The sequence below is a fragment of the Musca autumnalis genome, unplaced genomic scaffold (assembly GCF_047663935.1).
Source record: "Musca autumnalis isolate F117 unplaced genomic scaffold, ASM4766393v1 scaffold_2, whole genome shotgun sequence".
NCBI classification, from domain to species: domain Eukaryota; kingdom Metazoa; phylum Arthropoda; class Insecta; order Diptera; family Muscidae; genus Musca; species Musca autumnalis.
Genome location: NW_027411755.1, coordinates 178,418,410 through 178,443,546, shown reverse-complemented (window position 1 = coordinate 178,443,546; position 25,137 = coordinate 178,418,410). Strand labels below are relative to the sequence as shown.

At 36.3% G+C, this 25,137-nt stretch overlaps 1 protein-coding gene across 1 annotated transcript in view; it reads right to left on the bottom strand.

Annotated features, from left to right (window-relative positions):
• The window catches only part of LOC141393216 (neural cell adhesion molecule 1-like), a 280,193-nt gene extending 255,344 nt beyond the window's left edge, over nucleotides 1–24,849 (bottom strand). Inside the window, exon 1 of the mRNA XM_073966178.1 lies at nucleotides 23,147–24,849. Within this exon, the coding sequence (XP_073822279.1) occupies nucleotides 23,147–23,192 (46 nt within the window). The 5' untranslated portion in view covers nucleotides 23,193–24,849. The remainder of the gene's footprint in view (nucleotides 1–23,146) is intronic.
• Nucleotides 24,850–25,137: the final 288 nt, after the last annotated feature.

Below are 25,137 nucleotides of genomic sequence, written 5' to 3'. Positions count from 1 at the left end.
GAGATTGGTTGGCACTAAGGCCTTCCTAAATATATATCTCCGCTTTCATTCTAACTTTTACTCTAAAATTTATAACAATTTTGATAATTATACATGTCAAAATTAAGCAAAGAAATAATTTTGAAATTATCAAAAAAATGAAATTATCACGGACATATGGAGCTCTCAACGTATTTTGAGGGTTATGTCCGGGCACCAACGAAATGAAAGAGACGAAACTACGTTAAATTATATCATTGACCGCGTCATAATAAAAAATTATGTTCAAAATTTGTTTGTATTGTTCTGTTCCAGAGCTTTAAGAATCTACTATTTTTCCCCATTTGTTCTTGCCAGATCTGGATTAAGTATTCTATTTTATATTTTTGGGTTGTCCCAACTGACTCAATTTTTAATGAGAACTATTCAAAACATTTTAAAACAAGTAAAAAGTATCAGTCGGCTTTGCCGACAGAGATATACCCTCAGCCTGTGTGAATTAAAATAATTTTGTCTCGAAAACCTTTGTATTTAGGGGTTTTCAGAATGTTGGGCGTATGAACTTTCCGACAAAAGTATGGACTAGGATAAAAGCTCAAAGCTTCGAGAGTTACCGTGCGCTCCACCCACTACATGTGGTGCCATAGGGTTTTTTTTACAACTTTCGGGCTGTTTCCTCAAGAAGTATGGACTGTCTCTGAAAAAAATTTACCGCCGTAATGGAGACAGCAAATGCAAGTGGCTTCAACAAAAATCAAGGTGATTCGAGAGCAAGTACCCGAAGGAGTGGACAGATATAGTCCATATTCAAACCTGATCCAATTGGTATATGTATTAGGATGTGTAAAGTATGGACCAAATCGGTCACTCAATTCAAGAGTTATCGTGCGCCTATTTTTTTTGAACATTTTGGAACTTTTGTGCGGGAGGTACGTGAAGGAGTGGACCGATATGGCTTATCTTTGAACTTAAACTATATTTGGACAAAACATTACGAAGACCAAATTTTGGTCAGCATCGGCAAATCCTTTCGAGAGTTATCTTGAGCTCCAACCACTACACATTGTGTCATAGGAGTTTTTTTGCATCTTACTGGCTATTTTCTCAGGTAGTATGGACTTGGAAGGCAATGAATACAACTTGTTACAACAAAAATTAAAGCGATTTGAGAGCAGGTCCTAAACTGAAATTTACCGAAATTTTGTATGGGAGGTACCCGAAGGAGTGGACCGATAGAGTCATCTATGTCTGGTAGAAGTTCCACGATATGTAAAGTATGGACCAAACCGGTTACTGCATTTAAGAGTTATCGTTCGCACATTTTTTCCGAACATGTTCGAACTATTGTGGGGGGCCGATATGGTCCATCTTAGAACTTAAACTAAGTTTGGAGAAAGTATTACGATACCCAACATTTGGTTCGTATCGTTTGATCCGTTCGAGAGTTATCGTGCGCACCCGCCAGACAGACGGACGGACATTGCTAAATCGACTTCAAATTTTCTGAAACAGATTTCGTCCAAATATACATGGGGTATAAAACCATTTTTTCGATGAGGCACATTTTGCCCCTACGAAAGTGTATATATACACTTTGATACGACCAAAAATGTGCCTCATCGAAATAATGGTTTTAGACCCCAAGTATGTTTGGAAGAAATCCGTTTCAGACAATTTGGAGTCGATTTAGCCATGTCCTTCCGTCTATCTGGCTGGAGTGCACGATAACTCTCGAGCGGATGAACCGATTCAAAAGAAATTTTGGGTATCGTAATATTTTGTCCAAACTTAGTTTAAGCTTGAAGATGGGCCATATCGCTCCACTCCTTAAAAGTTCAAAATTTTTCTGTAAAATGGTGTGAAGGATAACTCTTGAAGGGAGCGATTGATTTGGTCCAAACTTTGCACATCGTATTATTCCTTCCAGATATATATTGGACTCGAATATGGACTATGTCGGTCCACTCCTTCGGGTACCTCCCACACAAAATTCGGATAACGTGAATTTTAAGAGCACCTATCGGATTGTGTTGAAATTTTTTTCAGTGGATTGTCCTTGCGGCTCCCTTTACGAGGGTACAATTTTGTTTATGCGCAAGTCCATACTTCTTGAGATATTAGCGTAAAAGCTCCCTGAAACCCTGACGGCACCAACCAAAATGGCAAATCCGCAAAGTAATTCTCGCATGGAGCTTCTGATTGGTACAGACTTTGCACGTCGTATTATTTCATCCAGTCATGAATCAGGTTAGAATACGGACTATATCGGTCCACTCCTTCGGCTACCTCCCACACAAAATTCGGAATATGAGAAGCTTAAGAGCTCCTCTCGCATCGTTTTAATTCTTTTTTTTTAGGTTGTTGTTCTAGCGACCTCATTTACAACGGTACAATTTTTTCGGGAGTTAGTCAATACTTGTGAGATAATTGCCAAAAGCTCCAAAACCTTGCCTGTACATACCCAGCAAAAAAAGTCCTCCCAAAATCATGGGTTTTGTAAGGGATTTTTGGCAGCCGTAACTACTGGCAAACCCCCTTTCTTCCCCATTATTTTTACAAGGGCATGTCGCACTCAGTTTGTGGTTATTTTATGACCACTCGAATAACTAGTTATTCTGTGGCTACTAGAAGTTGAAAAGTAAGTTGAAAAAAATTCTATTTTTAGAACAGTTGATGTAGAGATTTTTTTTTTAATTTCATCACACTTCTTACTTTTATTTTACTTTATTTTATTTCGCTTGCTGTGCGAGTTGAACACACGAACCCTCTGATTTCCAGCCAAAGACACTACCCAGCAAACCAAATGTCTGATGTCCGACACGTCTGAACAATTTCGGAAGCAAAGTCGTTCAGATTTCGTTCCGATTTCTAAACGATTTTTCGAAGAGGAAATAGTTCAGATTTTGTACCGATTTCGTTCAGATTTCGGAACGAATGTCGGATAGAAATTTCCTTTCCGAATTTCTTAAGGATTTTCTTCAGATTTCGTTACGAAATCGGACCGAAATCGATCCGATGTCGCTGCGACATTTTGTTCCGAAATTATGTCAACCACTTCATACAACTTTCGTTAAGATATCGTTACGATTTCGGACGATACGTCCGACATTTTGTTCCGATTTCGTTACGAAGTCGGTACGATTGGTTTGCTGGGTACATACTATGCCACGCACACAAACATTAAGGGTTGCTTAAGAACTTAAATGTGCAGTGCATATGTGCACCACAAACTGTTATTTTTATACCCTCCACCATAGTATGGAGGGTATATTAAGTTTGTCATTATGTTTGTAACACATCGAACTAATCATTTGCGACCCTATAAAGTATATATATTCTTGATCAGGATAAAATTCTAAGACGATCTAGCCATGTCCGTCTGTCCGTCTGTCTGTCCGTCTGTCCGTCTGTTGTAATCACTCTAGCGTCCGCAATAATTGAGATAGAGTGCTGAAATTTTGCACGCGAGGGTCTTTTTTCCATAGGCAGGTCAAGTTCGAAGATGGGCTATATCGGTCCACTCTTTGGTATAGCCCCCATATAACGGTACCTCCGAATTTGAGGTATTTTGACGTTCTTCGCCACATTTGCAGACCGAATTAGCTATAATTTGGCACTTAGGGTTCCTAGTGATCAACAAACTTATATCCCAAAGGATATGGGCATAGGTCCATGTTTTGGTATAGTCCCCATATAACGGTACCTCCCGATTTTCGGTATTTTGAGAATTTTAGCCACAATTTTTAACCGAACTATCTGCAATTTGACATTTGAGGTTCTCAGTGGTCATGAAACATCTCCACCAAGCATCGTCAAAATAGGTCCATGTTTTGGTACAGCCCCCATATAACGGTACCTCCCGATTTTCGGTATTTTGACAATTTCAGCCACAATTTGTAACCGAACTATCTGCAATTTGACATTTGAGGTTGTCAGTGGTCATGAAACATCTCCACCAAACATCGTCAACATAGGTCCATGTTTTGGTATAGCCCCCATATAACGGTACCTCCCAATTTTCGGTATTTTGAGAATTTTAGCTACAGTTTTTAACCGATATATCTGTAATTTGACAATTGAAGTTCTCAGTGGTCATAAAACATCTCCAACAAAGCATCGTCAACATAGGTCCATGTTTTGGTATAGCCCCCATATAACGGTATCTCCCGATTTTCGGTATTTTGAGAATTTTAGCCACAATTTGTAACCGAACTATCTGCAATTTGCCATTTGAGGTTCTCAGTGGTCATGAAATATCTCCACCAAGCATCGTCAACATAGGTCCATGTTTTGGTATAGCCCCCATATAACGGTACCTCCCGATTTTCGGTATTTTAAGAATTTTAGCCACAATTTGTAACCGAACTATCTGCAATTTGCCATTTGAGGTTCTCAGTGGTCATGAAATATCTCCACCAAGCATCGTCAACATAGGTCCATGTTTTGGTATAGCCCCCATATAACGGTACCTCCCGATTTTCGGTATTTTAAGAATTTTAGCCACAATTTGTAACCGAACTATCTGCAATTTGCCATTTGAGGTTCTCAGTGGTCATGAAATATCTCCACCAAGCATCGTCAACATAGGTCCATGTTTTGGTATAGCCCCCATATAACGGTACCTCCCGATTTTCGGCATTTTGAGAATTTTTGCCAAAATTTGTAACCGAACTATCTGCAATTTGCCATTTGAGGTTCTCAGTGGTCATGAAACATCCCCACCGAACATCGTCAACATAGGTCCATGTTTTTGGTATAGCCCCCATACAACGGTACCTCCCAATTTTCGGTATTTTGAGAATTTTAGCTACAGTTTTTAACCGAAATATCTGTAATTTGACATTTGAAGTTCTCAGTGGTCATAAAACATCTCCAACAAAGCATCGTCAAGATAGGTCCATTTTTTGCTATAGCCCCCATATTTTCGGTATTTTGATAATTTTAGCTGCAATTTTTAACCGAACTAGCTGTAATGATCGGTATTGTGCGAATTTTAGCTACAATTTTGTCTATTCAAAAATAATCGTCAATAAAGGTCCATGTTTTGGTATATCCCCCCATATAACTGTACCTCCCGATTTTCGGGAATTTTCAGTGGTCACGAAATTTCTTCACTAAAATTCGTCAACATGGTCCATTTTTGAGGGTCTACATTGTTTTGATGAAAGTACCCTCAATTTGACTCTTGAAGTTCCCTGCAGCTATAAAACTTTTCCGCCAAAAAATTTAAAGATAGGTTGACTCTTCGATTTAGCCCCGTAGGTGGTACCTTTCACCTACCTTTCTTGGGGAAGAAAGGCCTTGGTGAGTATATTATGAACCCCGAAGGACAGATCCGCCGTGAGTCGAACTTCCGCGTTATGGCGTGATGAAATTTTTGTTAGAGACCCTGTGGGCCATCAGGAATTAGCGTTATATCTTTGTTCACTGTTACTTAAGTGCTCAACAAAAACAACAAAAAAAGATATAATTCTAATTCATGATGGCTTACAGGGTCTCTTGCAAAAACTTCATCACGCCATAACGCGGAAGTTCGACTCACGGCGCATCTGTCCTTCGGGGTTTTTAATATACACACACCAAGGGCTTTCATCTCCAAAAGGAATTATCTCTGCCACAACATTTGTGTTCACAGTGTAATTTAAGCAATAGTGGAAAGCAGTAGGAGTCTATCCATTGTCGAAAAGTTGTTCCACCTAAAATTGTGAAAGGACCCTAATTATTCCATTTTAATTAAGACTATTTTATGGTGGAGGGTATAAAAAGTTCGGCCTGGCCGAATTTAACGACTTTTTACTTGTTACTTGTTTAATTAAAAAAACTCGCGTGCCGACAGTGAGCGTTGAACACACAACCCTAGGATTTATAGTCGGACACACACTCACTGTGCCACCGTCCTCATTAACTAGTGAGGAGCAAAGTAAGTAGGTTTGCCTTGTAATTTTTTTAAGAAGTATCCCATTACTTTTCAGATTACTTGTAATGGGAAAAGAAGCTTGTTTACATTACTTTGTAATGGGGTACGTAATGACTAATGGATCCGAATTTTTGCTGGGTACTAAAATGGTTATTGTGCAAGATAACTCTAAAACTTTTTCTAAAATTTATTCCAAACTTAGTTTAACGTAATTTAATATTTCGGGTCCATTATGAATAAGTTTGGTTACTAAAAACTTTTGGTATATGACAATGATTTGGTATAGCCCCAAATTACGGTACATACATATATTAAAGCAAACTCGTGATAAAAAATTTATATATTTTATATACGGCATAATTATTGTCATTGGTTTTGTTTTTTGTTTTTCTTTTTTTGGTCAGTGGCTGAGTGAATATCTCCGTCAGCACAGCTGACTGATACTTTCTTACTTGGATTTATACAACTCGACAGGGTTTTTGGAATGTCGACATTTCTAAATGAAAGGTTAATCGATTTACGTTTGATATTAGTGAGAGCTCAAGAAAAGCGGCCAGTGTAAAGTTAGAGTTTTCCATGTTCTTCTCAATATGACTCACTACCTCATGAAGAACTGTTTCCTTTAATGTAGGTATCTCAATCTTTCCAGTGTCTTGAAAGGAAAGTGGGTCTGTAGTCCTAGAGGGTATTTTCCATGCTTTAGGGGTGTAGATAATAGAGTTGTGCCAAAGGAACTATATGGAACGATCTAGTTCATTTCGCAGTTCCAATGGCCCACATTTTTTCTTTGAACAAACTGAGTATACTTAACATCACACGTTATGTTTCATGATGTTACTCATACGTTTTGGAACTAGTACAAGGAACTAGGAACTGGATTACCCAACTCTAGTAGATAACTTTCACCTCTTTCTCCATCGATCGACATAAGATTTGGTCTTGCTAAGGTTTACAAACTTCTCACACTTATATTGAGTCAAACATAATCTAGAGTCGAACTTCTCTATAACGAAGTTGTTTTTAGAAATCTCCCAATAACGAATTTTCTCTATAACGCAGTAATTAATCGGTCCCCAAGTGCTACGTTATAGAGAAGTTCGACTGTATTTAATACTAGCAGATCTGGTCCGCGTTGCTGGCCCGTAGTAATGAGTTTTAATGACAACTTTTTATGGACTTTATGCTTGACAATTCAAAAATTGGTATTTTCTACCTTACTTTTTCGGCCCATTGTCAAACCGAGGAGGATTTTAAATGTATCTACAGAATTTGTCTGTAACCTTTCTATTCTCATACGGCCTTTGTCGAATTTTTTTCGCCCATTGATGCAGTTTAGGATTTATTATCGTCCATGTCCCCTGTCTTTATCCTAAACAAATCTAATTATAGAAGTTAAACAAATGGTTAAGTCGAATTCCGTTGAACCTCACCATTTAAAGGAATTTTTAAATATATCGTTTTTCTTGGTCGGAGGACCAACGTTGTCTCGAAAATTAATTTGCAAACCGATGCACTCATAAGTTTAGAAAATATATCGATTATAAAACAATAAGCCCCGGAAATTCGTCTATAAATAAAGGGCATTTTGGCCCGCGGGACATTCCAGAACATTTTCTGAAAATTGCATGAAATTAGGTTCAGTATGTATGTATTGAAAAGAGTAGGCTTGGTGATTAGTTTTCAATATATAACATATTTAAAAAGTGGGCGTGGCCCGATTATTTGGTTCCATATATGTACCTAGGGTACACACAACCCCATTGCCTCCCAAAATTCATGTTGAAAATGATATAACCATATGTTTGGCTTATACACATAGAGTTTAAAAGAAAGGCGTGGAGAAGCCTCCTCACATCCTCCGAAATTCATAAAATATACATAACAACGGCAAACCTTGAGCTTTTGCTGCAAATTTCATGGAAATCGGTTTAGTAGTATTGGAGATATAAGATATTTAAAAAAGCAGGCGTTGTCGGGTCTTTAGGCCCCAAAGAAGTACCTAGATTGTAGATTAATCTGTAAATTTTTAAAACGATACATGCGTACTTTTTGCAAATATAGCGTTTTTTTTAATATCGCATAAGGGAGGTACACTGCCCCCTCTGAAATTTAATAAAATATGTAGCGTGTTTCGGGGGCCATCACTGTACATTCCCTGACAATTTCAAGAAAATCGGTTCAGTGGTTTTGTAGATGTATCATATTTTAAAAAGTGGGCATGGTCAAGTTTTTGGGTCCCAAATAAGTATGTATGGTCGGAGACACAACCACAATTGTCTCGCAAATTAATTTCCAGACATTCGTAATTATTGTAAAAATAGAATTTTTAAAGAAATAGGGTATAGGGGAAGTACCCCGCCCCTTCCGAAATTCGACAAAGCACGTAGCCTATTTTCATCGGAGCCATCGTTGTACCCTCCGTGACAATTTCAGGAAAATCAGTTCAGTAGATTTTGTAGAAAGATAAAAATTGAAAATTTGAAAAAAGTGGTCGTGGTTAAATCTCTACTGTTGCCATTACCAACGAACGGCATTAGATTTTTATTTATATAGACATAGCATTTTTAAAGAAATATGGTATAGGGGAAGTATCCCGCCCCCTCCGAAATTCTGCAAAATGTGTAGGCCATTTTAACCGGGTGGGCATCCCTGTACATTCCCTGACAATTTCAAAAAAAATCGGTTCAGTAGTTTTTGAAGAAAAGAAACAAACTGAAAATTTAAAAAGTGGGCTTAGTCAAATTTTGCATATAAACCTAAGAATTATCCAAATCGGTCCAGCCGTTCTCAACTGATGCCATTATCAACGAACGGCATTTGATTTTTATTTATAAAGATTAGAATCCATTAGGGTACCTTCCCCATGTGATTACCAGCTTACCCTATTCCGTAGTGGCATTATGGGTTTTCATATGAAGAATACCCGCCTTTCTTACGCGTGGCACAATTGATTGGTTTGAGCAGATCTTCTAATAAGTTTTAAGGCTATCAAGCTAATAAAGAATAAAAATAAAGTGAGTAACAGCTATTTAAGTTGGTCACGTCTGGAAGCATGGACTTACCCAGTACTTTCGGAAAAATATGCAAACGATCCTCGAGCAGAACTTAAACTGCACAAAAGTAAAAATATTGAACTTTTCTTAAGGAGGTATTCGAACATGTTTTCCAATATAGATTTCTTTGGAACTTGATGTACGTTTGGAAAAGTTTTGACCAAATCATTTCACCTTATTCATCAGTTCTAACCCAGCAGCAGAGCTTTTGGGACAATATTTCAGGAAGTATGGACTTGCCCCCAAAAAATGTACCGTCGCGAAATGGGCCGCGTGAAATATCATTCCGAACCAACAAGAGTCCCTAAACTGTATTTGTGCCAAGAATTTTGAAAATTTGTGTGGGAGGTACTCGAAGGAATGGACCGACATAGACGATATTCGAAGGTGATCTATGTTTGGAGGAAATATTACGACGGACAGTAGTACAAAAATCGATTTTCCAACTTTGGTGGAGTAGAACTTGTAGGGAACAACATGAAACAAAATTTTCCACCCATATATACCTTCGTACCCTAGCCGATCCGTTCGTTTAATATTTTTTTTTTATTTAATTGCAAGTACATAGTTAAAAACATGTGTGTTTTTCCATACCGAAGATCGCATAGGAGCACCATTTCTTTTATAGGTTTTTTACTCAAATAGGCATATAGTGTGGAGGGTATATTATGCAAGCCCATAAAGTATATATATTCTTGATCAGGATAAAATTATAGCCATATCCGTCTGTGGTAATCACTCTAGCGTTCGCAATAATTGAGCTAGAACGCTATATTTTCGCACCCGAGTTTCATTTTTCCATAGACAGGTCAAGTTTGAACATTTGCTATATCGGCACACGTTTCGGTATAGCCCCCATATGACGATACACCCGATTTTCGTAATTTTCAGGATTTTTAGCTACAATTTTTAACCGAACTTGTTTAATTTGACATTTGAAGTTCTCACGAAACTTCTCCCCACCAAATATCGTAAACATATCTCGTTACATGTTTTGGTATAACGGTACTTCCCGATTTGCGGTATTGTGAGGATTTTAGCTAAAAATGTTAACCGAACTAGCTGTAATTGGACACTTCAGGTTCTCAGTGGTCACAACACTTCTTCACTAAAAATCGTGAACATAGGTCCATGTTTCGGTATATTTCCCGATTTTCTGTATTTTGAGGGTATTACCTACTTTGTTTGACGGAACTACCCGTAATTAGACATTTGAGGTTCACAGCAGTTATAAAACTTTTCCACCAACAATTGTCAATGTTTTGACATAGCCCCCATATAACGGTACCTCCCGATTTTCGGTATTTTGAGGATTATTATTAAAAATTTGTAACCGAATTAGCTGTAATTTGGCATTTATGGTTCTCAGTGAAACGAAACTTCTTCACTAAAAATCGCGAGCATAAATCCATGTTTTGGTACCTCCGGATTTTCGGTATTTTTCAGCTAAAATGTTTAACCGAACTATCTGTAACTTCATATTTGAGTTTCTCTGTAGTAACGAAAGTTATTCACAAAAAATCGTCAATATACAGTCTCGGTCACAGAATTAGCACACCCCTATGTGGCCAATGATTTCAGTCAGCAAAGACTTTTGTTCGGGCAAATTGAAATATTTTTGTAAACAAAATCCTTTTCTATAATGTATTTAACAGATTTAATGATATAAATGAATAGTATGTATTATCAGTGGTTTTTTGAAAAATAAAGGTTTTGTGTAAACACACAAATTACCAAGTGGACATATCATTAGCACACCCTAAGATTTTTTTAATTTAATTCAATTGATATACAAAAATTAATTTATATTGAAGTTAATTCATATTCAAAACGTATTGAACAAATCATTTTTGTAAGGAAAAATAATGTATCATCCCAGAATCTCAAAATATATTCCAGTAGTGGACCATATTTCGTAATGCACACTTAAACTTCAGAAAGTCGCCAAAACTTTAAAAACAAATGTACAATTGGATCTGAAATTATTGGAATTGTTAACCGATTACCAAAATTTAAATATAAAGTGCAACAACTTTTCAAAAAGTGCTTAAGGTCGATAATTCATTCTCGAAAATTTTCGATTTGGAAGTGGTTTAAGAAAGAAGATCAATAAAATGCACCCTTATGTGAAGAAGGATCAACATATAACACCATTTCGACACCTCCAAATAATAGTATGCTAAGTCTAAAAAGTGAGTTTTGCAGGAGAAGCTCTCAAAGTGTGGAAATTTTTTTGAACTTCAGTACTATGCTAAGTCAATATTTGTTTATAACTTCTGTTCGGATTGACCGATCATTACCAAAATTTGACAGAATTTAAGTTAAAGGACGTTATATATAAAAATGTAAAGAACTTGAAAACATGCTAAGTCGACTTAGCATACTATTGTTTGGAGGCGTCGATTTGTAATTCAAAATTACACGTCAAAATAACACCAAGGACCTATCATTATAAAACTGTCAACCAAGCACTAGATGAACACTTAGCACATGGGTGTGTTTAAAGCAGTGTCGACCACAATATTTCCATCAATACTAAAGCATATGCCTATGCATGGGTGAAAAAAACAACAACCACATGATATTCATCGTTTGTTTATGTACACTTACACTGTACGTGAGGGAGAGAAGCAAATGCAAAAACAACTCCCCTTTCTGACCATAAGGGATTTTGAGGTTTGCTGAAATTGGTTAAAATCCATGGAAGAAGGCATATACTAATCAAGATAAAAGTTTTCTGGATTATTTATTTTAAATTAAATCGTTTTAAGCTCCGGGAAACATATTATCTTGGGATGTTTAGAAAATTATTGAAATTTGCATAGGTCCCATAGAGATGAACATAGGTTTATCGTGGCATACATCGCCACATATCGGTAAATTTCAGTCCACATGGATAAGAATTTATAAAAGCAACAGCTCAAATCATCATATTACAGCTTTTTAATGAAAATGTTTGTGTCAAAAGGTTGGTACATCCCACAATTCGCAAATTTACTAAGATGAACAAGAATATTAATTATACCCTCAGCCTTTAGGCTAAAGAGGGTATTTACACTTTGATACGACCAAAAATGTGCCTCATCGAAATAATGGTTTTAGACCCCAAGTATGTTTGTACGATATCCGTTTCAGACAATTTTGAGTAGATCTAGCAATGTCCGTCCGTCTGTCTGTCTGTCTGTCTGTCTGGCTGGCTGGTGCGCACGATAACCCTCGAACGTATCAATCGATTCGGTTCAAATTTTGCGTATCGAAATATTTTGTCCAGATTCGATTTAAGTTCGAAGATGGGCCATATAGGTCCACTCCTTCAGGTACCTCCCCCACAAATGTTCAAAAATTGTCGCAAAGCTTGTGCGCACGATAACTCTTGTAGGGAATAACCGATTTGGTCCATACTTTGCACATCTTGTAATTTCCACCAAGCTTAGATGAGGTTCCAATATGGACTCAATCGGTCCACTCCTTCGGGTACCTCCCACACAAAACTTCGGAAAAGTTCAGTTTAGGACCTGGTCTCGAATCGCTTTGATTTTTGTTTACGCAAGTTGTATTCGCTGTCCTCTATACGATGCTGTAAGTTTTATTAGGGGCAAGTCCATACTTCCTGAGAAAATAGCCTGAAAGTTACAAAAAAACCCTATGACACCGGGTGTAGTGGTTGGAGCGCAACTTATCTCTCGAACGGATCTGCCGATTCGGTCTAAAATTTGGCTTTCGTAATATTTTGTCCAAACTTAGTTCAAGTTCAAAGATGGATTATATCGGTCCGCTCCTTCCGGTACCTCCCCCACAAAAGTTCGAAAATGTTCGGAAAATTTGTGCGTACGATAACTCTTGAAGGGAGTAACCGATTTGGTCCATACTTTGCACATTATAAAATTTCTATCAGACTTAGATGAGGTTCCAATATGGACTCAATCGATAAACTCCTTCGAGTACCTCCCACACAAAATTTTGGAAAAGTTCAGTTTAGGACCTGCTCTCGAATCGCCTTGGTTTTTGTTGTAACATCTTGTATTCACTGTCCCCTATACGAAGGTACAAGTTTCCTCAGGGGCAAGTCCATACTTCCTGAAAAAATAGCCTGATGGTTGAAAGACAAACCCTATGACCCCATGTTTATGGGTGGAAGCGCAAGATAATTCTCGAACGGAAATGCCGATTCCGGCCAAAATTTGGCCTTCGTAATATTGTTTCCAAACTTAGTTTAAGTTCGTAGATAAGCCATATCGGTCCACTCCTTCAGGTACCTACCCCACAAAAGTTCAAAAATATTCGGAAAAATTGTGCGCACGATAACTCTTGATGGGAGTGACCGATTTGGTCCATTCTTTGCACATTCTCATAATATCTACCAGATAAAGATCAGGTTCGAATATGGACTATATTTGTCCACTCCATCCCGTACCTTCCACACAAAATTTTGGATAAGTTCACTTTACGAACTGCTATTGAATCACTTTGATTTTTGTTGAAGCAACATACATTCGCTGCCTCAATTACGGTGGTAAAAGTTGTTTCAGGGGCAAGTCCATACTTCTTGAGAAAACAGCCCGAAGGGTGTAAAAACCCCCTATGGCACCCCCATAGTCTATGTTGGTCCATTCCTTTAATTACCTTTTCCGCAAAATTTTTGAACTTTTATCCTAATCAACATTTTGTCGGTTCATACGACCAAAATTTTGAAACCCCCTAAATACATAAGTTTTTTGTGAAAAAAGTGTTTTCAATTTGCCCAGGCTGAGGGTATATCTCTGTCGGCAAAGCCGACTGATACTTTTTTACTTGTTATACCCTCAGCCTTTAGGCTAAAGAGGGTATTTACACTTTGATACGGCCAAAAATGTGCCTCATCGAAATAATGGTTTTAGACCCCAAGTATGTTTGTACGATATCCGTTTCAGACAATTTTGAGTCGATCTAGCAATGTCCGTCCGTCTGTCTGTCTGTCCGTCTGTCTGTCTGTCTGGCTGGCTGGTGCGCACGATAACTCTCGAACGGATTAATCGATTCGGTTCAAATTTTGGGTATCGAAATATTTTGTCCAGATTTGATTTAAGTTCGAAGATGGGCCATATCGGTCCACTCCTTCAGGTACCTCCCCCACAAAAGTTCAAAAATGTTCGGAAAATTTGTCCGCACGATAACTCTTGAAGGGAGTAACCGAATTAGTCCATACTTTGCACATCGTGACATTTCTACCAGACATAGATGAGGTTCCAATATGGACCCTATTGGTTCACTCTTTCGGGTACCTCCCACACAAAATTTTGCTTAAGTGCAGTTTAAGACCTGCTCTCGAATCGCTTTGATTTTTGTTGCAGCCACTTGTATTCACTCAACCCATTACGACGATAAAATTTTTTTCAGGAGCAAGTCCATATATCCTCAGAAATCAGCACGAAAACTGCAAACAACCCATATAATACCATGTGTCGTAGTTGGAGTGCACGATAACTCTCGAACGGATCAACATATTTGGTTAAAATTTTGAGTCTTTCAATATTTTGTCCAAACTTAGTTTAAATTTGAAGATAGACCATATCGGTCCACTCCTTCCGGTACCTCCCCCACAAAGGTTCAAAATTTTTCGCCAATATTGTGGGCATGATAACTCTAGGAGGGAATAACCGAATTGAGCCAAACTTTGCTATTGGTAATATTACTTTCAGGCATAGATCGAGTTCTAATATGGACTATATCGGTCCACTCATTTGAGTACCTCCCACACAAAATTTGGAAAAAGTATAGTTTAACAATTCCTCTTTGATCTTATTAATTTGTGACGCAGCAAGTTGCATTTGCGGCCCCTGTTACGACGTTGTAATTTTTTTTCGTGGGAAAGTCCATACTTCCTGAGATAATAAAAAGGTCCAGAAAATCCTACCGGCACCACCTAAAGTGGCTAATGTGTAAAATAACCCTTTAAGAGAGAAATCGATTTAGCTCAAACTTTGTAAATTGAAAAGTAAAACTGTAATATATTTAAATTCAGAAAATTAAGTACAACATATCGTCTGCTCCGTCGGAAAAGGTCGTAAGTCCACTTTTTTTGGAAATCGCGTTTTTGTTACAGGATGATAGTACAAGTCAAAATACGTCGTATGATACAAAGAAAATGGTAGTATGTCGCGTTTTTCTATATGTTTTGCCCTTGTCGGAAAAGGTCGTAAGTCCACAAAACGTACAAATTTGAGTACGAAAAGGTCGTAAGTCCACAGGAATATTTATATTTTAAAAGAATACTACAGCTAATGTAGTTCAGATATAATGTTTAACGCCATCCATGGTTGGGGTACAATGCAAAGAACTAGCATACACCTTTCGATGATAATCGGATGATATTTGGCGGAGCAAGTGGACCATACTTTTGAACAAAAATGTGATAATTTCTATATTGCAACGAAAATTTACATTTGAAATCTATTTCCTCTATAAGAGAACTGATTATGAAAGATGGACTTCTGGCTTTTCATTGATACCAATTAGGATGCTGTATGTGTACAAATGCCTAACATATTGAAAAATTTGTAAAAAAAAATCATAATTTTTACTGTTTTTTCTGTCGTATATCTTACTTAACTTTATTAACTGAACCAAGTAGGCTGGTAATATGTGGTTTCTCCAGGGACATTTATTTACATAACGATATTAGTTTGTATTCTGAATTCAATAAAGCAATACCTTCTATCGGACGGGTAAGTGCAATATTTTTCTTATTAAATGATTCTTAAATGTTAATTGATTGAAATGTTATTAATTTACGAAGGCATTATGGATTCTGCTAACAACGGGCAATATGAATTTGGAATGGAACTAGACGACGGTGTCATGGGTCTAGTTCCCTATGGTTTTCACAGTGATTCTGAAAGCTCAGATGATGAACTTCCTAAACGCAGGAAGAAATTTTATGCTGATGATTCTACATGGTTTGCAGACAAAAACAAAAGATGCAGGGAGATGGGACAGAAATACTTCGGAAGATAAAAAAGGACGCTATTTGGGATTACAGTGTAGCAAAGAAACCACGTACATTAAAGGAACGGTGCTTGTGCAAAAAAAGAATCTCCTTGAAATGTTCGCAGATCTCCGATGAAAATAGAAGAGACATTTTTAAACGATTTTGGAGAATGACATGGGAGGAAAAAAGGATGCATGTAAAAACATTAATCCAATATGTTCCAACATCAAGGCCCAGAAATAGGAAGCAGAACAATAAATCCAGAAGAGGACGAAGTATCCAATACTATCTAAAAGTAAACAATAAAAATATGCGAGTATGCAAAAAAATGTTTTTAAATACGTTGAACATTGGTGAACGAGCTATCACAGTATGGTCAAACAGCAGTTCTATTGCGCGTACATTGAAAAACAAAAGTGGATCAAAAAATGGATGCCTCATATATCGTCGGCAATGTCTCAACTCGTTTTTTGATTCCCTGCCTAAAATGGAGTCACATTATTGTCGAGCGCTCACTAGCAAAAAATATCTTTTATCTGAATGGGGTTCCAAAAGGCAACTTTACAAATTTTATATTAATGATTTCTGCACAAAACAGAAGATTAAACCACTTTGCAGGACCACATTTTATGAGATGTTTAAATCAAAAAAAAAAAATAGCATTGTTTACCCCCAAAAAAGACCAATGTGAAATTTGTGCTCGATATTTAGTTGGAAACCTCGAGCAAGAAGAATATAACTTTCACCAAAAAAAGAAGGAAGATGCCAGAAAAGAAAAACTTAAAGATAAGGAAGAAGAAAGTCATGATTTCACTGTTGACCTACAAGCTGTCCTAATGGCTCCAAAATCGCAGGTCAGCAGCTTATATTATCGATCAAAACTACAAATTCATAATTTAGTTTTTTATAACTTAAAAAATCAAAAAGTTTATTGTTTTCTGTGGGATGAGGCGGAAGGTGGTTTGAGCGCAGAAGAGTTTGCAAGCATATGGACTTTTTTTATCGAGGAAAAGGTTCTATCTGATAATAAAAATCCTACAAAAATAATATTTTACAGTGATGGTTGTACATACCAAAATCGAAACTGTATAATGAGCAACGCATTGCTTAATGCATCAATTAAACATAATATTATTATTGAACAAAAAATTCTAGAAATCGGCCACACCCAAATGGAAGCAGATAGTGTTCACTCCTCAATTGATCGCGCCTTGAAAAATAAATATATTGATGTCCCATCAGAATATATTGGTGTCTGCAAAGCAGCCCGCCGTAAGCCCGAGCCATACGAAGTTATGTATTTGAATCATACATTTTTTAAATGTTTTAAAAACGTGTCATTTTTTAAATCTATTCGACCTGGTCGTGGAAAAGGCGATGCTAAAGTAACGGATGTGCGTGGCTTTAAATACACACCAGATGGGAATACATTTTTTAAGATCAACTATTCGGATCAGTGGAAGACTTTACCTCAAAAAATTAACAGTGGAATAACTGCATTGGATTTTTCAAACCTACCGCAATTATGCAGTGAGAGAAGAAAAATAACTGCTAAGAAATATGAAGATCTACAATATTTAAAACAAACACTACCTCTACATCACCACCAATTTTACGATAATTTGCCAAAAGAGTAGCTTAATCAGAATATGCATTTATATTATTTTTGAATTTCTTAAAATGTTAGATTTGTAACCACTTAATTTTTTTAATCACACTAATTTGTTTTGTTTTTACCATTCTGAAGACACAAATAAGCATTTTTTAATTTAATAAACAAACTATGGATGTAAATGGTAAATTTCAAATTTCCTTTACAATTCCATCGAAAAAAAATTAAAAAATTTTTTTACAAGCACATTCACGATTTTTGGTACATGGGTTAAGAAAAAAATCGTGGTTTCAAATCTGTTCGCGTTCACAAAATTGGATGCTGCGCCCAAAAGTTATGGGGTGTTTTATTCCCTTATAAAGAAAAAATATTTAAAAATTCCCTTTGTGTTGTAATACCAAAATGTATATATAAATCGGTAACAACATTTAATATCTATCCGTAGACGCCTAAATATTTGCTAAATTTATTTTAATTTTCGCGGAAAATCAAAAAATAATGAAGGAATCTTGGAGTAAATTTTATTTATTCTAACTCGGAGTCCATAAAAATCTCTAAAAAATAAATTAAAAATACGTACAGAATCTAGACAATGTCCAGAAAAATGTGAGACCAAAATTTTATAGATTAGGATTTTAAATTGCATATTGCAGCTACAACAAAAGACAAAAGTTTATTGTTGGAACATTATTTCAAGAATATATTTTTTGGTTTAATACGAAAAATTTGAGAACATTTTTTGGGAGTTAGTCTACTATTTCGCTAAATTTCCAAACAAAACCTGAATTATTTTGCTAAAACCTCTTCAAGGAAAATAGTTTATCATCGTGAAAGTATATTTGCTTAGTGTGATAAGCAATAGAATTAGGAAGTAAAGAGTGATATTGATATTACAATCAAAGAAAAAACATAAAAGTTAAAAACCGTATAACGCGCGAAATAGTTAAAATCAGTTGAGGCGCATGTGCTTTTCGCATAGAGCGAGTGCATCTCTGTCAATATGTTTGCATTTTTCCATATTGCATTCAGCGACCAAAGTGTGCCATCAGTTGCATCTTACTACACCAAAATGCTTCATGTGGGTCAAAATAACGCGATGTTCATATGATTATAAGGCGCATCCGATTTCAGTGACCCCCTGTTAAAAATACGTCAATAAGACAAATTTTATACAGATTCGTCAAGAACCGCGGATGTGCTACCTGATTCTACTTTTGGTTAAATACGAATACTACTCCCGAATCTCTGTAATTTATGACACACCTTTTTGACAAATATTATTATCGCGTATAAACGATTCCATTTATGTAAAAAATTTTAAGGGAAATCGCGGTTTAGTATGCGGATTAGTCAAAATAAAATTTTGCTTATATTCCTATTTTTAGGGTATCTATATCAGCGGTTTTAGTGGATGGATTCGATCGCAGTAGGTCTCATTAATTTCGGCGCGGAAAAAAACTAAAATCACGCGGGGTTCAAGGGTACCTGAGTCACAGTTGTAAATTTTGAAGCCAAAAAATAGGGTTTTAAGGAAAATTTACGCACCAAAAATTCGACTTTGGACTCCTATTACTAGGGAGCTGTACGGAGCACACTCATGAGATATACATCAAATGACGTAGAATCACGAGTTCTACAATCCCTGGTTGCGCCCTCCAATTATAAGAAAATTTCAAAAAACCCCGATTTCAAAACTTCAAAATCTCAGCATCGATTTAAGGGGGATGCACTGTAAATATCGAGAAGTCATACATTATAACCATGTTTCCCAAGGGGTATTCTTCAATTCTTTCTTTGAGCTCAGGTTTGAATTTTCCCTGGTTTGACCAGAAATCAAGAAAAAACACAAAAAAACTTGCTAACTTCAACACATTTTTACCCATTTTTTTATATTACCACCAACACAGCTTCCACGTAATTTATTTATTATGGTCTATATTATGAGACCCCGGCTAAAACACTTCAATTAGTATAAATATATTCATATTATATAAAATATATTGACAGTTCGCGACTTATTAAATGGTGAACCTCAACTTCAACGATTGCAAAACATTTTTGAATATTACCATATACAGTAAATTTTTTATTCCATGAAATTCATATTGGAGGAAAAGGTCGTAATTCGCAGCAAAAATACAAAAACTGTATAAAGAAAAATTCGTAAGTACAGCGTGTCTTAAAGGAATAAAGATAAAATAATTATAATAATCATGTTTTATATTTAATATTTCACCCAAAAGTTTTGGTCCATTAAACCCGCTAATAATTATCTGATCACCGTGTTAAATTGCAAGCTTATTCTTTGTCTTAAACTCAAATCATCCTTAATATTTCGCTCCGATCGGAATATTACTGTGATCTACAGGACAGCTACAAAGTCGGGTAAAAATTGTGGGTTTGGTCCATTGCACTTCTGGTCGGAACCTGATCTCTCCACAAAATTTCGTGACTATCGGTCCAAAATTGAGGCCTGGAGTTTTATTACAATGGTTAATGGATGGACGGACACACATAGCTAGATCGTTTTATCTCGTCAAGATATGAAAAAATGGCAAGGGGAGGGGTCTACGACGAATACTTCGCGATGTTATACGGATATTGGACAAAACGAGGGACTTACGACCTTTTCCGACGGAGCAGACGATATTTAATTATATAGTCTGTAAGGAAAATATCCATAGACTAATAAAGAAAAAAATATTTCCTACAGATTTTTATTAGGTCCGAATATGTACTACATCGGATCACTACTATGGGTACACCCTACCCAAAGTTTGGAAAAAATGCACTCGTCTTGGATCATTCTGGAAAATTTTCCCAACAGCTAAAAAACCTACAGAAGTATTGTGTTAACTTTTTTTCTTCGGGTACGTGGCTGAGGGTATATCTCTGTCGGCTCAGCTGACTGATACTTTCTTACTTGTTTTTATTTGATGTTTCTATGAACTACTTGCCTAAATGAATTTGTTTACAATATCGTTATAAAACGATATATAAAACGTTTCCACCCAAAATTGTCAAGATAGGTCCATGTTTTGATATAGCCTCCATATAACGGTACCTCCCGATTTTCGGAATTTTGAGGATTTTGGCTACAATTTTAACCGCACTTGCTGTAATTTGACATTTGAAGTTCTCAGTGAAACTAAAAATCGCGAACATAAATCCATGTTTTGGTACGGTCACCACATAACGGTACCTCCTGATTTTCGGTATTTTCAGGGTTTTAACTACAATTTGTAACCGAACTATCTGTAATTTAATATTTGAATTTCTCTGTAGTAACGAATCTTCTTCACTAAAAATCGTCAACATAGGTCAATATTTTGATATAGCCCCCATATAACGGTACCTTCCGATTTTCCCTATTTCGAGAATTTTAACCGAAATAGCTGTAATTTGACATTTAAGGTTCTCAGTGGTGATAAAACTTCTTCACTAAAAATCGGCAACGTACGTCCATGTTTCGGTGTAGCCCGCATTTAACGGTATCTCCCGTTTTTAGATATTTTGTATATTTAACCTACATTTTTATACAAAACGAACGGTAATTTTACATTAGAGGTTCCCATTGGTCACAAAATTTTTTTCACTTAAAATTGTCAACATAGATCCATATTTTGGTATAGCCCCCATAAAACGGTACCTACCGATCGTTGGTACCTCCCGATTATCTGTCATCTGAGGATTTTAGCTACAATTTTTAACCTAGCTGTAATTTGACATTTGAGGTTATTAATATAGGTCCATGCTTTGAAATAACCCCAATATTACAGTACCGACCAATATCCGGTATTTTGACGTTTTTAGCTACATTTTCAGACCAAATTTGTAATAGTTTTGTATTTAAAGTTTGAAGTGGTCAAAATTAGATAACCAAATTAGATAAATTTAGGTATTTGGGTTTCCGAGTGGTCAAAAACCTTCCCCACCTATAATTGTGGGCATTGGTACTGTCGTAGCACAAAGAAAACTAATTATTCCCCATAAGTTCAGAATACGTAGTTTATATTGGAGGCTATAAAAATTTCGGCCCGACCGAACTTTTGTTATTTTCGTAAAGTGTTTGATACCACTGTGGGATGGTCTTTGTTCCTATATTTGGTCAAAAAGTTTGTAACGTATCGTAATAATGGTCGTAGACCCATACATATATATACCAACGTGAATGTTTCGACGAGCTGAGTCGATCTGGCTATGTGCGTCTGTCCATCTAAACCTTGTAATAACGCTACAGGTCGCAATTTTAATCCGATCGTCACCAAATTTTGGGTGTTGATGAATGTCCCGGAGGGGAAGAAACCTATTGATTTTGGTGATGGTCGGATAAGATTCAGGGGTCGAAATGGGCAAACAACTTGATTGGAGAAAAGGCCAACGTTTTATTTCAATGCGAATATCTCTCATCTGTAAAGGGTATATCGAAATCAGAACCTGGCAGGGAATGTAGAAAATATAATCTTTACAACGATGTGAAGTAGGTTGTCATAGGTGGCCAAACAACAGAAATATCGCAATAGTCGGTAATGCATCCATATTTTGGGCAATCACACTACGAGCCGGAATTTTGATCGGATTCTAACGAAATTTTGGGGGTCGATGGGGGTCTCACAGATATAGAAGCCTATTGATGGTTGGCGTCATCCCACTTTTCCATTTTTTTATTTGAGTTGTACTGACGATGCTCTTAAATGCGTTTCAGAAAAATTTACCTGTATTAATGAAGACATTCAGAGCAAAGGCGCTAAGCTATCCCAATTTTTATATTTTGACTTTGACCAGTCAAAAGCTCATAGACAGGGGTAGTGGTGTAGGGAATCACATAGCCGGCCCCGACCCGACTATAGCCTTGGCTCACTTGTTTTTTACTTTATTCTATCTAAAATGTTTCTATATTCAATGCAGAAGAGATGTCATGTTTTTATAGTATACCCAGCAAAATGTTTGCTTCCAAAGATGCAGTTAACTGAACTGCATCCGTATGCAATTTAAATGTGAGAAATTGGAGCGCCTTTTTACGACACCTTTGAACTGCATCCAGATGCTTTTAAAATGTGAGTAAAGGATGTCATTCATTGGATCGCATCCGAATGCGGTTAAAATGTAAGGAATGGAGTGTCTCTTTCACAACTCCGTTTGAACTGCATCAAAACATGCCGTGAAAGAACTAGTCTACATGCACTACTTCCAATTTATTTTGCTGGGTATATCATAGTCCCACTATGATGTGATTAAGTTTATTCCCAGTACATTCGCAGCAAGATAACATTTTAAGAATTTTTATCAAATATTTTTCGGTTCATTTTAAAATACCCAAACCATTATTGATGCATCAAAATATTCAAATGTACACATGAAAACTATTTTTTTGTTTTTTTTTTTATATTAATTTTTACACGCATATCATACATAAAAACACACACACATTCATCCGTTAATACAGTCAAACACGGTTACTGCAAACTAACTGCAGTTCTACTTTTATCCAGGGTATATATTATGGAAAAAGTTGACTTGTTTTTGGTTTTTCAATCCAAACAGATGCCGTTCATTATAATCGTATTTATGTAAAATTTCAAATAAAATACAAAAAATTGAGTAAAAAAAATGCATACCATTTTGTGTAAAAAGAAAATACAGTAAAAACGTTAGTAAATCCATGGTTAGAGTCCACAACGATAATGCCGCTTGATGAGTTGTTGGATGCAACTGATGCTGCTGTTACGGCTGTGGTTGCTATTGGTGATGTTGCACTCCAGAAAAAACCTTGAGTTGCGATGTTTTTTTTTGTTTTTTGGTGATTGTTACTGCCAAAAAATAATGGTGACAAATATTGTTGGCGAGAATGTTGGTGATTTTTTATGATTGCAGTGTTTGTTGGTTTTTGGTGGGCACTATGGGCTTTTAAGCCTTTTTCAGATTTTTTTTCTATTTTGTTGCTTTTGCCAATAATCCTTGATGTGTGTGAGTAGAAGCAGTGCTGCTGTTATTGTTGTTTTTATTGACAGTTGCTGGGCAAGGATTTTATCAATGTTTGTTTTTGCATTTTAACTTTAATAAACTTTGACGATGACAATAAAGGCTTTGCAAAAACTCGTTGCGTTCATACAAATGATAGCTGTTGGAGGATTTTTTTCTACAGATTTGAAGTGAAACTTCACATGGTTTTAACCGCACACACAAAAAGTGCACTAAAGATTAACCAAAAGATATGACAGGCTCTTTGAGATCTGTTCAGTGTGACTTGTGATGGCGATTTTCATTATCCGTATTAAAGGCTCTTTGCGATCTTTTCAATGTGACTTGTAATGGTTGTAGTATTTTTCACGAAGAATTTTCCGCACACTTCATTATCCGTATTAAAACTTTAAGATTGACTAAAATTTTAGTTGATTTAAAATTTTAGTTGATTTCTTTGGAAATATTCGAAAATTTATTTATATTCTTAATTGGATTTTGGAGGATTTCGTTTCATTTAAAACACACACTCACGCGAACATAAATATATATGACCATGACATCATGTATACACTATTTCACAATTCGTACACCCTTCACATCCTACACTCTTTTTGGCATTTTGTTTGTCTATTCTAAACACAGACACCCATGCCAAAATGTTTTTCTTTTATAATATTACACTTTCGCACACATTCGCACCAGCCGCACTTTGCTAATAGTTGAGTGATGTCAACATTTCCGTGACACAAGGATAAAGGATATCATTATTTATGGTATTCAATGGAAATGGATTATCATTTTTTTATTAAACACCCACAATAACATTTGTTGTAATTCCGTTCAGCGAATTAAATTTCTTTAATTTTTTGTTTAATATATTTTTTTTATTTTTAACGCATTTTTTTACATTTATTTTAAACCGCAGGCCATATTAGCTGATTGTTTGTTTTCAATTGCGTATTTTGTATTTTACCGTTCCGTTGTTAGATTGCAACTGAATTGTCCAAAATATTGTCAAGACCATCAGCAGCAATGGTACTTGTTGTCGTCGTCCTCGTCGCAATCATCTGTAACTCTGAGTTCTTCGTTTGTTGGCTTTCTTGTTAGGGAGAGATGCCAATTGCAGCAGCCAACCTCCACAAATTACACGAAGTAGTATTTCCGACACGAATTCTCCATTCGAAGGCAATCGAATTTATGTGTGAACTTCTTCTTCTTTCCACTACTCAATTATTATTTCGCTAATAGCCGATGCGTGTCCTTCTGTGCCGTTTTTTTGCCTAGAACAAGGAGTAGTTTTTCTTCCGAAATGCGCTTGGCATTGCGTACGAATCTCTGCGATGGTGAAATTTAGACTGAGCTATTTTATAAATTCGTTTAAAGCTTAAATGTGTGTTGTTGCCGAAATGTTCTAACGTGGAGTTGAATCCTGCAAAACAGGATTCACACGCACAATGAATGAAATGTTGGCAACATAACATTTTTGACAACACAAAAACAAAAATAAACCTTCTTCCACCTCTTCCTCAAAAATGTCCTCTGCAATATTGCTGGTGGTGCGTAAAAAACCCCTCTTGTCAGCAAGGAAAATGTTGACACACATTTCTATGGTATCTCATAGACAAAACTAAATAACATAATAAAA